General features: G+C 43.4%; 1 protein-coding gene across 1 annotated transcript; it reads left to right on the forward strand.

Annotated features, from left to right (window-relative positions):
* Nucleotides 1-8,565: 8,565 nt before the first annotated feature.
* Nucleotides 8,566-9,872, forward strand: LOC138083435 (pregnancy-associated glycoprotein 1-like). Its single transcript, XM_068977319.1, has 2 exons — nucleotides 8,566-8,622; nucleotides 9,621-9,872. The coding sequence occupies exons 1-2, from the start codon at nucleotides 8,566-8,568 to the stop codon at nucleotides 9,870-9,872; spliced, it is 309 nt and encodes a 102-aa protein (XP_068833420.1).
* The last annotated feature ends 4,457 nt before the right edge of the window (nucleotides 9,873-14,329 follow it).

Below are 14,329 nucleotides of genomic sequence, written 5' to 3' on the forward strand. Positions count from 1 at the left end.
CAAAAATATACAAGCAACTCCTTCAGCTCAATTCCAGAAAAATTAAATGACCCAAACAAAAAATGGGCCAAAGAACTAAATAGATACTTCTCCAAAGAAGACATACAGATGGCTAACAAATACATGAAAAGTTGGTCAAGATCACTCATTATCCGGGAAATGCAAATCAAAAACACAATGAAGTACCATTTCATGCCAGTCAGAATGGCTGCTATCCAAAAGTCTGCAAACAATAAATGCTGGAGAGGATGTGGAGAAAAGGGAACCCTCTTACGTTGTTGGTGGGAATGCACACTAGTACAGCCACTCTGGAGAACAGCATGGAGATTCCTTAAAAAACTGGAAATAGAACTGCCATATGACCCAACAATCCCACTGCTGGGCATAAGAAACCAGAATTGAAAGAGACACATGTATCCCAATGTTCATAACAGTCCTTTTTACAATATCCAGGACATAGAAGCAATCTATATGTCCATCATCAAACACATGGATGAAAAACCTGTTGTACATATACACAATGGAGTATTACTCAGCCATTAAAAAGAATGCATTTGAATCAGTTCTAATGAGGTGGGCGAAACTGCAGCCTATTATACAGCGTGAAGTAAGCCAGAAAGTAAAACACCAATACAGTATACTAACACATATATATGGAATTTAGAAAGATGGTAATGATAACCCTATATGCAAGACAGCAAAAGAGACACAGATGTATAGAACAGTCTTTTGGACTCTGTGGAAGAGAGTGAGGGTGGGAGGATTTTGGAGAAAGGCATTGAAACATGTATATTATCATAAGTGAAATGGATCACCAGTCCATGTTTGATCAATGAGGCGGGGTGCTTGGGGACAATGCACTGGGATGACTGAGAGGGATATGATGGGGAGGTGGGTGGGAAGGGGGGTTAAGGATGGGGAACAGGTGTACACCTGTGTCAGATTCATGTCAATGTATGGCAAAACCACTAGCATATTGTAAAGTAACTAGCCTCCAATTGAAGTAAATAAATTTATATTAAAAATATTTTCATCAAGAAATCGTGAAGTCTAAGGGGAAGCTCACACATGAAAAAGGATGAATCAATCTGGGTCTGATATCATGCAAGTCTTGGAGAGGAAAGCTACAGCCTGTTTTCATAGGGAACTTGGGACATAAGTTGTGTCTCAAACGTGCCCCAACCCAAGACTAGGGAGCTGGGATTTCACTCTCCCACTAGCACCTCCCTCTCATCCTTCAACTACACTGAACTGGTGTCTCAGAGCCTTTGTATTAGATCCTCCAAAGACAAATCAAAGGTGATACTAGAAGCAAAAATACACCAGAGCTCAGGAAAATGCAACCTCAGATAATGTCTCAATTTCTGCACCCACGCTGCCATCTCCAGCATCATATCTGGAATCCTGCGAGTCTAAAGAACTCTATGAGTCTCTCGACATATGCATTTTTCAAACTTCAGAGTTTAATTTATATAGGAGTATACTTAATTTACAGTATTGTATTAATATTGGTTATATGGAAAATTGATTCCCTTATACATACACATGTATCCATTCTTTCTTAAGTTTTTTTTTTCCCCCATACAGGTTATTACAGACTATTAAGCAGAATTCCTTTGCTGTACAATAGGTTTTTGTTGATTATTTATTAAACAAACTAGTATACAGATATTAATCTCAAACTCTCAATTTATCCCTCTCCCACCTTTCCCCTTTCGTAACTATAATTATTTTTTTGATGGAGGGAAGTGTCTATAGGCAATTTTTGGATCAGGGTCTGTGCATGTGAGAGTGGAGTGGCCAGGGAAAGCAAGCCTGAGAGAAACTCATTTGAGATAATGGTAAAAGTTGAGAAGGACCTAGCCAAGCAAAACCTGGGAGAGAAATATTGTAGATGTGGGAAGTATACACTGCTAAGAACCAAGGTAACCAAGCTTAATACATGGCTACCCTTCTACTACCAACCTTCCTTCCATGTTGGAACTTGGCCTACAGGTCAACCACCATGACCTCATCCCATGCTTCAGTTGTGAGTTAGCAGCAATGAGCCATGTCAGCCTACACAAGAAGGGAGAACCTGGGGCTATCATGAGGCTGATTATGCTCTGGACTCAGGGAAGTGTCCACAAACTGGTTATCCCCAGGAGCATCAGGTGCAAGGTGTACCACCAATGCCTCTGACTATCTCCATATACTTGTTCTCAGGAGTAGGAACACCAAGTAAATGACAGAGCAAAGAAACAAGTAATGACTCTTGTTTCATCTTGCCCTGGGTGATTCCCATGGCTCTTTGAACACACTGCTCTTTGCCCCAAAACCCTTTCCTCTATTCCTTCTTCAAAGGTGGCTTGTGAATAACATCAGCACCTGACTGTGAAGCCTGGTGGCTGGAACTCAACTCACAATCAGCTGGGACCCAGAGATGTCCAGCCTTGTCCTGTGTTTCTGTCCTTTTTCTCCAACCATTTTCATAAAGTTCTGAAAAAACATAACTGTGATTGTAACCCTTTCAAGGCCTTTGAATCTCCATAGTCTATTTTGAGCATCAAAGAGGGAACAGATATGTTTCATGCAGGCTAGACTCAGATCCATGCCTTTTTTACCAGGGGTTCCCTGAGGAAACATAAGACACATACCTAAGTTACCGGAAGGCTGAGAAAGGAATGCTTCTCGCTTGAATGCAGGTACATGTTATCCAGTCATTCAGGGTCTGTGTTGTGTGAATGAGGAGCGGGAACTCTAGAGATTCTGAGTTGGGAGTGAGTCAGTCACCACCTGCAGGACTGCCTACTGGGATCACTACAGCTGGGGCTCCCCCACTGTGCCTGGAACCCAGAAAAACAGCCCTGAATATTGCTTTCCTGCTGCTACATGGAGGCAGGTCTGTTGATAAAAGCAGAACCAGACTTGAGGGGCAAAGGGAAAGGAACTTCCACTCTGGTGCTTGCAGACATCTGAGAGCTACACAGCAGTGGATGCAATTGAGCTTTCTCTCATCTTTCTCTTCCTTGAAGTCTCCTAGCCTGGGAACCAGAGTTCCTGGGTCCCAAGTCTCCACTAACTTACCTGCAGCCTTAAGGTGAATCATACACCCGAAGGTTCAGTTTCCCATCTCTTAGATGAGGGAGACTGGACTAGCTCCAGAACACTTTTTCCAGACTGAAGCTCAGTGCTAATCAGTGGACACGTGGCTCAGAGGTGGGTGTTGATGAGGATTCTGAGGCTGCCTCTGGTGGGCAGAGGGCTGTAACTGTCTGGTGATGTTCATGTGTCCTGGGCTCAGGACTGGGAGTGGTAAACCACTTGGCACAGAGATGCTGTGACACCGAGGACCTTAGAGGCCTTGCCCCCTGGAACCTACCATCATTTGGGTTCTATGGGATGAGATCAGGTAGTTATAAGTCAGAAGTTATCAATGGAGAAGCTTGTAGAATCCTCAGCAGAACTCAAATTAGACTAAGGAGTCATCTCTCCTAAAAACACTGGGAACAAGATATGCCAGGACTCTTAGACAAATTGTGTAGTATTTAAAATACTATTTAAAGTAGGTCATCTTTTGGATGACCTGCCATTTGCTCTCTGGCTTGGGATAATACCCAGAGTTAGAGTGGAATCAAATCCTTCCCAGGGGGAGGCTGTCCCTCTCCCCGTGACTCATTAGCAGTGAGTACAGCTCTACCCCTTCCACATCTGGAGCAGAAATTAAAGCAGGAAGGAGGCGACCTCCAAGTTTAATAAGAAGACTCAGGTAGGTCTGGGACTCAGGTAGGCACTATTCTTTCCCCAGTGCTTCTTCCTTCCCTCCTGGGTCCTGTGCAAGCTGCCCACCTCCTGGTTATTGGGTTGTGAATTTCTCCTCCCTTCTCTTGCAAATATACATGCAGTCTCACTTGTGGCTTCCTCTCTACCCAGGCCCTATCCCTCACCCGCAGATGGCACTAAAGAAGGGAAAACCAAGGAGGGGTCTGCCCAGATCTTTCTTTCTAAAAATGTCTGCATTCCTTCTCCTTCCAGACCCTGTCTTGAATCATCAAGATCTCCAACTAGATGACTCAGTAGCTTAGCATGGGAGTGGAGATACAGATAGGGTTGGATGTAAGGTTGTCAGGTATGAGGGGGATGGTTTTCAGATGACAAGAGAAGAGTTGGGGTAAGGAGCGTGTGGCTCTCCAACCACTCACTCATCAGGGACCTCCCTGAATCTGCTATCTTGGGCCCCTCAGGGTATCACTAAAACAGAAACTTCATTTTATAACTTCTCACTACAAAATGATTTCAAACATAAGAAATATAAGAAAGAAGAGGGTCATGAACCCTGTATTTCATCATTCGGCATCAATAACTACAAAACTAACCTCTTAGTCCCACAGGTTGTCATAGACCAGAGATTATGTAACACCAAAGTAGTGGACAATTGAGTTCCCATTGAAGACATTCTTGACTTGCATCAGGTCTTTCTCTTCTTGCTATGTTCTCATTTGTGGTGGGGAAGGGATGGAGGAAGAGAGAGAATAAGAGAGAAAAAGAGGGAGAGGCTCCCTCCCATCATGAGGGATCACCATCAAAACCCCATGTCATCTTGCGTACCTCCCAAAGGTCCTACTTCCTAATACCATCACATTGGGAGTCAAGGGTGGACACAATTCAATCCACAGAAGCCATGCAGATCTGTTTTTAAATAGAGACAGACCCTCATTTCATTCTCTCTTTTACCCCTTGTTCATTTTTTCCTGAAGGGTTTTAGGGATGAGATGAACATTTCACAAAATATACATAATGAGTATTTGGGGTAAAATGATAGAATGTGAAAAAAATGCTCTTTTGTTCCCAATAAAATTAACATGTAACATCCAGTCCATGTACAAATTTCCCTGATTTTCAAAAAGCAGTTTTCATAGTTTATTAAAAGAATGTGTCATATGTTGCACTTGGTTATTCTACTTTAAGACTAAATAAATTTATCCAGAAACTGACGCAAGCAGGGTGGTTTGTCTTACAAAATGTCCCACTGTTGGGTTTAGAGTAGGAGTCCACAAAACGGGCACAGTGGGTCAGAACCAGTACCAGTCCTTGGTCTATTAGGAACCAGACCTCCACAGCAGGAGGTGAGCTGCAGGCCAGTGAGTGAGGCTTCATCTATATTATAGCTGCTCCCCATCACTCTCTCATCATCTCCAGAAGGGATAGTCTAGCTTGTTTTCCTGGAACTGTTTGTAGTTACATAAAATATGCATAATATAAACAAAAATAGCATAAACATTGATGATTATTTTCCTTTCTCAATGCTCAGAATGGTGAGTTGGTGCCCTAGCAATCTATCACAGTGACAAATTAGATGTTGCCTACTAACATTTGGACACATTCAGCCAGCTTAAAGTAAAATCTTAAAAAACTAAGATCATGGGTTCCAGCCCCATCCTTCATGGCAAATAGGAGAAAAGGTGGAAGCAGTGACAGATTTCTTCATCTCAGCCTCTAAGACCACTGTGGATAGTGACTGCAGCCATGAAATCACAGGACGTTTGCCTCTTGGCAGGAAAGCTGTGAGAAACATAAACAGTGTGTTGAGAAGCAGAAACATCATTTTGCCCAACAAACTGGTAGATGTTTGGACTTTTCATTTGGATTCATAAAATTTCTGTCCAGGCCTCATTGGGCTTTGAAGTGTCTTAGCTTTCTGGTCCTTCATGATTCCCGAGATTATTTTGTGCATTTCTTTACCCAGTCCTGAAATCAGCCATTTCTTTAAGAATCCATGCATCGTCTGATGGGAAATGTATTTAGAAGCTACATGTTAGATATCAGAATAGTCACTGTTATCAAATTGTCATTGCTGTAGGCTTTACATTGGTGAGAGTAGAAAGTACACATTTTCTTTAAAAAATAAAATAAAAATGAATATAATTAGTTGGTACAAACTTATGCTTTCAGTTCAAGATTTAAGACAGCAGGGTTTGAATTAAAGTTCTTTGTCATGTGTGAACTTCTTTTTGTAGCCACTGAAAGGCTTACTTTAGAACATTAGTTTTAATTATTGTCTTGCTTTTATCTGTTAACATGCATATGATTCTGTCACAGTAACAGAAGTTATAAGGGACAATAAGTTGTTGAATATGATTGCAGATTTCTTTCCTGTTTTTCTTTTGATTTTCTTTGTTTTTTTTTTAATTTTTTTTTATGGATGGGCTGTATTTTTGTTTTTCCCTAGAAGATATTCCACTCTGAATATAGTCATAATTCTGAATTTTAATGTGTTGTTATGGGCAGCTAGCCACTAACTTGATGCAATTAGATTTACCAGTCTCTTTTTTCCAGAGAAGGCAATGGCACCCCACTCCAGTACTCTTGCCTGGAAAATCCCATGGGTGGAGGAGCCTGGTAAGCTGCAGTCCATGTGGTCGCACAGAGTCAGACACGACTGAGTGACTTCACTTTGACTTTTCACTTTCATGCATTGGAGAAGGAAATGGCAACCCACTCCAGAGTTCTTGCCTGGAAAATCCCAGGGATGGAGGAGCCTGGTAGGCTGCCATCTATGGGGTTGCACAGAGTCAGACAAGACTGAAGCGACTTAGCAGCAGCAGCAGCAGCAGCATTCTCTTTGTTCTCAATTTGTTCACTTCACTTCAGTCCTTTCAGTCATGTCCATCTGTTTGCAACGCCATGGACTGCACGATGCCAGTTTTCCCTATCCATCACCAACTTCCAAACCTTACTCAAGCTCATGTCCATCGACTTGGTGATGCCATCCGACTGTCTCATCCTGTCTTTCCCTTCTCTTCCTGCCTTGACTCTTTCCTAATATCAGGGTCTTTTCCAATGAGTCAGTTCTTCCCATCAGGTGGGCAAATAATCGGAGCTTCAGCTTCAGCATCAATCCTTCCAGTGAATATTCAGGACTGATTTTTTTTTTAGGATGGACTGGTTTGATCTCCTTGCAGTCCAAGGGACTCTCAAGAGTCTTCTCCAACACCATATTTCAAAGGGCATATGTGTGTGTCATTTGTCAGTGATGTCATATTTCCCCCGTTGGGATTTAACCACCAGAACTGAATTTAAACAACATACAAAAATGAGAATTAAGTCACAGTGCCCCATCTAAACACATCTGGGAACAAGAGAGGCTCCTGATGTATTCAAGGGACAGGCATGGATAGACCTCATGCAGGAATAGGCCCTGGGAGTCCTGGATGAGTCATTAAACATGATTGTCTTTCCTTTTGGTGCCACTGTTCTTTTTTTTTTTCTTCTTCTTCTTTGATTGGAAAGACATCTCAAAATTATTTTTTTGTATGTTTGGCTTAGCAGACAAAAATTTTCATAGCATAGACCCTATGGGGAAATTATATCAGAAATATATCCATTTATCTTCAGCAGTTAAATTTTGAGGGTTTGTATGTTCTTGATGATCTTTCTTTATACATAGAAAGGAAACACACATGTTCAGTATGCACTCAATCTCTTTTTACATCAACCAACATGAATTAAATTCCTCTCTTTCCCCACTGCACTCCCAACTGTAGGCAAGAAATAAAAACCTGCGGAGACTGAAGGCAGATGGCAGCACATCGCTGTGGAGATTTCGTTCTCACTGTTCTTTTGGGGCAAAAAAAAATTAGTTGCTAACATTAAAATTGGTAGATTGTACAGAAATATCCAAACTTCCGATTCTCTTGAAAACATGGCCAACTGGCCTGCTTCCCAGCATGGGTGAAGTGGAGGAAAGGCTGCTCCCAGTGGTAAGGCCTGTGTGGCCCAGGGTTCAACATGGCCACCTAGTCCTAGTATCATATCTCTTGCCTCCGGGGGCCATGACTTTGTGAGAACTAGACTGCTAGCTGTCTTAAGATAAAGGCTACTTTTGTCTTGATCAACTTTGACTTTGAAGCCTTTAACCCAGAACCTAGCACACAGTTCTTCCTTGAATGTTTGTTGGATGATATAAAATAGCTTGTGGATGCATATGACATTTCTACCAATACTGAAAGCATACAATTGAAGTACTGCTCTGCCCTAAATCTTTGATGCAGCCTGGCACGATAGGTGCCCCTGATGTCTGCCATCAGACCCACTACCTAAAGCCAGTTGTATGTCCCTGGGCTGTCCCTGAAGTATTCATTTTGCCTTTTGACAACTTATCTTCCTAGCAATCTCTTCTCCAATGAAGACAGCAATGCATATCTCACGAAGTGTCTATGACACCACGAATGTTGAGCATGGCCCTTAATATCCATTATTATGATGTTCTTAGAGGGTTTTTTCCTCCACGTTGGCAAGGTTCTCCATCTTCTTAGAATCCATGCAGATCAATTTGATTTTCCAGCCAAGCTTCAAGGAACAGATTACAGTTCAGTTCTCTGTATTCTGTGAAGCTTTAAAGTCCACTCGCCAAGGACACTGATGAAGGTAAAGATTTTATCGAGAACTTTGTGTTTTTTTCAGACCTATTATTGTCCTAAAGGGCTAAACTAGGGCATGTCAGGGCATATATAACTAGGGGCTCCCAGTCACCACTATATGCTAAGAACCTGAAATTCCCTGAGTCCTTGGAGCCAGGATAGAAACATGAAGTGCCTTGTGCACCTTAGGCTGGTAGCCTTCTCAAATTGCAGAGTCATTCAAGTATGGAGACTGTAAGCCACATCATCTTACTTTCTGTGATTTTTCTTTTCATCTGATTATTCTTCTACTCATCAGGTTTAGAACAGAATGGAATATTTCCCTGACAATCTTAGAGTTCCACCCTTACCTTGCTATATGAACCGTGGGACCCAAGATTCTTGATGTAGATTTGCATAGTTGCACAACTCTTGGGGTTCAGTCATGTCATGGCCTATTGAAATTGGAATTCCTTGCAATTGTTCAGTGCACAGTCAGTGTTGATGTAGGTGTGGTCCTGTTGAATAGCCCTTTTCCACCTTTTATTTAATGTGTCTTCTTTGTTCCCTCTCTACTTCAGTGTGTATATGTCTATGCATCTCTGTATCACTATCATTTATCTCTCCATCCCTTTGGAAGTCTCTGTGAGTGGATTTCTCTCTGTGGTGTTTTCTTTTAACTTTTCTTTTCATTTTCTACATTTCCTGAACTTGTTCCCTGTCTCCTGGATTCCTCTTTCAACTCTCTCTTCTCTTTCCACTTGGAGAAAGATTGGGAGAGCTACTTATACACTCTTTTATATCTGACAGGCAGTGTGATCACAGCCAAGTCTCAAGCCTCTTATATTTCGAATTTCTCCCTTGTAAAAGAGGAGAGGAATCCCCTTTTACCTCCTTCCCTGAGCTTCTATGAGAAGGATACAGTGGGGTGGCAACAACAATGCTAATGGCTGTCATTATTGAGACTTCCTATTTATCAGGCACCTTCTCCATCACTTCACTTATCCCCAAGATATTTTATTTGGAGGGTTTGAATTGTTACATTCCACCATTTTACCCGAAGGGGAGACTGACACCCTACATGGTCATATGGCTTACCCATCATTATACAACAGACTCTTTATTTAAACCTATGTCTTTGCCATGGAATATGCATAAAATTCTTATAATAAGGTGACTCATAAAAATGATTAGAAAATACACAGTGCCATTACAATGACAGTTATCCCTTAACACTGACAGGTAATTGGAGCATCTCTTTGTTTTCTTTGCAAAATATTCGGTGAAAGAATACCTCTAAAGAAAGTGAAGACCACAAGAAATACCTTCAGTGATAAAAACATGCTGAACAATTTCCTGAAGGAACGTGCTTACAGACTGTCTCAGATTTCTTCTCATGGCTCAAATAAAATTATTCACCCCCTGAGGAACATCATGGATGTGAGTGTTTGGGAAGGATGGTGCTCCACAGAGCCTCCTGGTGCTCTAGCTTAGCACTGGGGCTTATCTGGAGATGCTGCGTGGCATGTTGGGGCAGGAGCTCCTGCAGGAGGCAGAAACACTGGGCAAAAGGGGCCCCATGCAGAGGAGAAGGCACTATCGTCCTCAACTCTTGTCTTGGTGACTGGGCTCAGAAATTACCAGGTGGCAGGTAAACATCCATTTCTGTGTCAAAGATGTGTCATTAGTTTGAGGGAGATTGTTCCTTCTGAGCAGAAGGCAATGACGACAGTACTTGTGCCTGGAAAAATCCAAGGACGGAGAGGCCTGGTAGGCTGCAGTCCATGGGGTTGCTAAGAGTTGGACACGACTGAGAGACTTCACATTCACTTTTCACTTTCCTGAATTGGAAAAGGAAATTGCAACCCGCTCCAGTGTTCCTGCCTGGAGAATCCCAGGGACAGTGGAGCTGGTGAGCAGCTGTCTATGGGTTTGCACAAAAACAAACATGACTGAATCGACTTAGCAGCAGCAGCAGCAGCAGCAGCAGCAGCAGCCATTCCTTCTGAACTAAGGCAGTTAACTAGTCACAGATGAAGAGTGAACCATCTCTGATCAGAAGGTAGAACCAACTGCAAAGCAATTGTGAATAACCAGGCAGAAGAATTCAGTTTCCACAGATGCAAGAACCACAGCAGCAAAAAGTTACTGAACCCGTATTCCATGTAAGGCCATCAGAATCTAACACAGTGCTTACTGTTTTTAGATTAGAAAAAGGGCTTATTTTGTCTTCAAGAATGCCAATGCCAGCCTGAGAGATATGCAAAGAGTAAATACATGTCAAATGAAAGGGTCAGCTTCTAACCTCCTCTGTGCCACTCATTAGTCAGTAACCGACCTCAGTCTGGATCACAATCTCTCCTAGCCTCAATTTCTGCAACTGTATATGGGGGCCTTAGTAGGGCCTTGATGGGTGGACAAGCACATTTCTCAGACAGTGCTCTTGTAACTGTCCTCCAAGGAAGCCCCCATCTCTTCTCTTTACACATGCAGGGCGAAAGGCAGTGTGGTGATATTTGGTGGGGTGGATAAATCCTACTACCAGGGAACACTCAACTGGGTACCATTAATTTGCAGTGACTGGAGTATACACATGGACTGGTAAGCCTCTCCTTCTGAGGATCAGCCTAAGTGATGCTCCTGCTACTGTACATGGACACAGACAGACACACACAAATACATTCTCAGACAAACAGCTACACAGACATATACACCACCCACAAAGACACAGACACATAACACATGGAAACACACAAGCAGACACATATAAACATACACAGAGACACATATAAACATGCATAGCTAGTCACAGACACACAAGCACTCACAGAGACACATAGAAACACACATACAAACACATATACAAACAAACACACAAGGAGATAGATATGCAAAAAACCAATGGGTTCATAATCCCCAGACCTTCTGACCAGGGCTCTGACAAGGGTCCTAAAAGGGTCCGGAGAGGTCTGTGCAACTGGGAGACGATTGCACCCACTGCCCTGTGAGGTGTGGAGCATGATTAGAGGACTCTACAGTGTGGTGAACAGAGGATCAGGGGGAATTTCTCCAGCCTGAACAGAGGTATAAGATGACCAACTGTCCGGGGCTACCTGGGACCAAGGACGTTATCAGTACAGATAAATGTCAGTTTAAAACAGGGAAAGTTCTGAGCAAATGGGGAGAACTGGTCTCCTAAGAAAGCAACTACTGAGCAGTGTAGAGAGATTTACTGAAATCTTACGATGTGAAAGCAACTAATAAAAAAGACACCTCAAGTTCATGGGCACACAGTGGGGCAGGGGCTATAAAAGAGAATCAGGAAGGTGGGATCCAGGAGTGACCTGAGGACAAGAGGCATAACTGACAGGATTCTGTATGATACCCTCTGACAAAAGCTGACCTGTCCTTTGGAGATTCTGTGGGCTAGTCATGTATTTCCTGGCCAGGGTCTCAGGGTCTGAGCTGGTTGTAGGAGCAGTTCTCGGAGACACTTTCTCCCAGAGGAGCCCCTCTCTCCCACCACTATGAGTATCTGCTGCCCTCATGAATCTCCATCTTCACTCTGCAATTGACCCATTATTTGTTCCCCACCAGATACAGCTCTCTGGATGTTTCTCATTCATTATTTTCACAGTCTTCATTCACTCACTAAACAGACAAGCCTTGGGCATCCACTGTATTTCAGGCACTTTAGGGAGACAATGAGAATAAAACTCGCCTTCACATCTAAGAAGGCAGATGCACAGGTAATGAGACACATACATAGTGATTTGCGACTTTGGTACATGCCAGACATGAGGAAGTGTCTGTAGAGACTGTCAAGAAAGGAGACTGATAAACACCAAGGGAAAGATTTCCCTGAAACCATGACTATTAAGCTGGAATCTGGACCATGAGAAGAAATTTGCTAGTAAAAGGGGAGGGAACTCCTCTAGAAAGGAAGACCAGCTTGTGTCAAGGTGCAAATGAGCCTGGTGTATTCAAGTACTGCATTGAAGAATTTCAAGGAAGGTGCTGTGTTGAGAGCAAAGGACAAAGGGCTGTTTAGAAGACAGTCAGGAAGGCGCAGCTCTGGGAGACTCAGAGTGACCTTGATGTCTGCTTTGTCAAACTGTCTCTCAGCATCTCCATGAAAAGAAAGGCTATTGCTTGATCTGTCTGCTGCAAGACCCTTGTGAATACCGGGGCATCACTAATCCTTGGCCCAGGAACACTGGTCAATAACATCCAGAAGCTCATCGGCGCCACACCATGGGGTTCCAAGGTGAAGGGTCATGCCCCAGGCTCACTCCCAATCTCCACACACAAGAAGGATCTCCACGGCCAACCTCTGTCCCTCTCTCTCTAACAGCACTACTTTTCAAGTTTTGTGGTCAATATTCTGTCCTCTATATCTTCACTATCAATGGCATCAGCTATCCAGTCCCAGCTCAAGCCTATATCCTCAAGGTGAAGGAAACTTCCACTCTGGTGCTTACAGACATCTTAGAGCTACCCAGCAACGGATGCAATTGAACTTTCTCTCATCTTTCCCTTCTTGGAAGTCTCCTAGCCTGGGAACCAGAGTTCCTGGATCCCAAGTCTTCACTAACTTACTTGCAGCCTTAAGGTGAGTCATACACCCCAGGGTTCAGTTTCCCATCTCTTGGATTAGGGAGACTGGACTTGCTCCAGAACACTTGATCCAGACTGAGGCTCAATGCCAATCAGTGGACAAGTGGATCAGAGGTGCAAGTTTCTGAGTATGCTGAGGCTGCCTCTGGTGGGCAGGGGGCTTTAACTTATCTGTTGATGTTCATGTGTTCTGGACTCGGGACCAGGAATGGCAGATCACTTGGCACACAGCTGCTGTGACACGGAGGACCTTAGAGGCCTTGCCCACTGGGACTTACCATCATTTGGGTTCCGTGGGATGAGATCAGGTATTTATAAGTCAGAAATTACCAGTGGGGAAGCTTGTAGATTCCTCAGCAGAAACCCAAAATAGACTAACGACTCATCTGTCCTAAAAAACTCTGGGAACTAGATATGCCAGGACTCTTAGACAAATTTTGTGATATTTTAAATACTATTTAAAGTAGGTCATTTTTGGATGATCTGCCATTTTCTCTGTGGCTTGGGATGATACCCACAGTTAGAATTGAATCAAAGGGCCTCTGGGGGAGGCTGTCCTTCTCCCTGTGAGTCATTAGGAGTGAGGACAGCTCTCTCCCCTCCACCTCTGGAGCAGGAATTCCAGCAGGAAGGACGTGACCTCCAAGTTTAACCGAACTACTCAAGAAGGTCTGGCCCTCAGGTAGGCACTATTCTTTCCCCAGTGCTTCTTCTTTCCCTCCTGGGTCCTGTGCAAGCTGCCCACCTCCTGGTTACTGGGTTCTTAATTCCTACTCCCTTCGCTTGTAGATATCTATGCAGTCCCACCTGTGGCTCCCCCCACCCAGGCCCAATCCCTCACCTGCAGATGACACTAAAGAAGGGAAAACCAAGATGGGTCTGCCCAGTTCATTCTTTCTAAAAATATCTGCATTCCTTCTATTTACAGGCCCTGTCCTGAATCATCAACATCTCCTGCTGGATGACTCAGCTTAGCAGAGGAATGGAGGAGAGGCAGATGGTGGAGCGGGGGACGTTAAGGGTGTCAGGTGTGGGGGACAGTTTTCAGATGATAAGAGATGAGTTGGAGTAAGGAGCATGTGGTCCTCCAACCATGCATTCATTGGGAACCTGCCTGAATCTGCTATCTTGGGCTCCTCAGGGTATCACTAAGACAGAGACGCTTTATAAACTTCTCACTGCAAAACAATTTCAAACATAACAAATATAAGAAAGAAGAGTGTCATGAACCCTACATTTCATCATTCAGCATCAGTAACTACAAAACTAACCTCTTAGTCCCACAGGTTGTCATAGACTGCAGACTATGCAACATCAAGGTGATGGCCAATTGA

The sequence above is a fragment of the Capricornis sumatraensis genome, chromosome 8, assembly GCF_032405125.1.
Source record: "Capricornis sumatraensis isolate serow.1 chromosome 8, serow.2, whole genome shotgun sequence".
Lineage (NCBI taxonomy): Eukaryota > Metazoa > Chordata > Mammalia > Artiodactyla > Bovidae > Capricornis > Capricornis sumatraensis.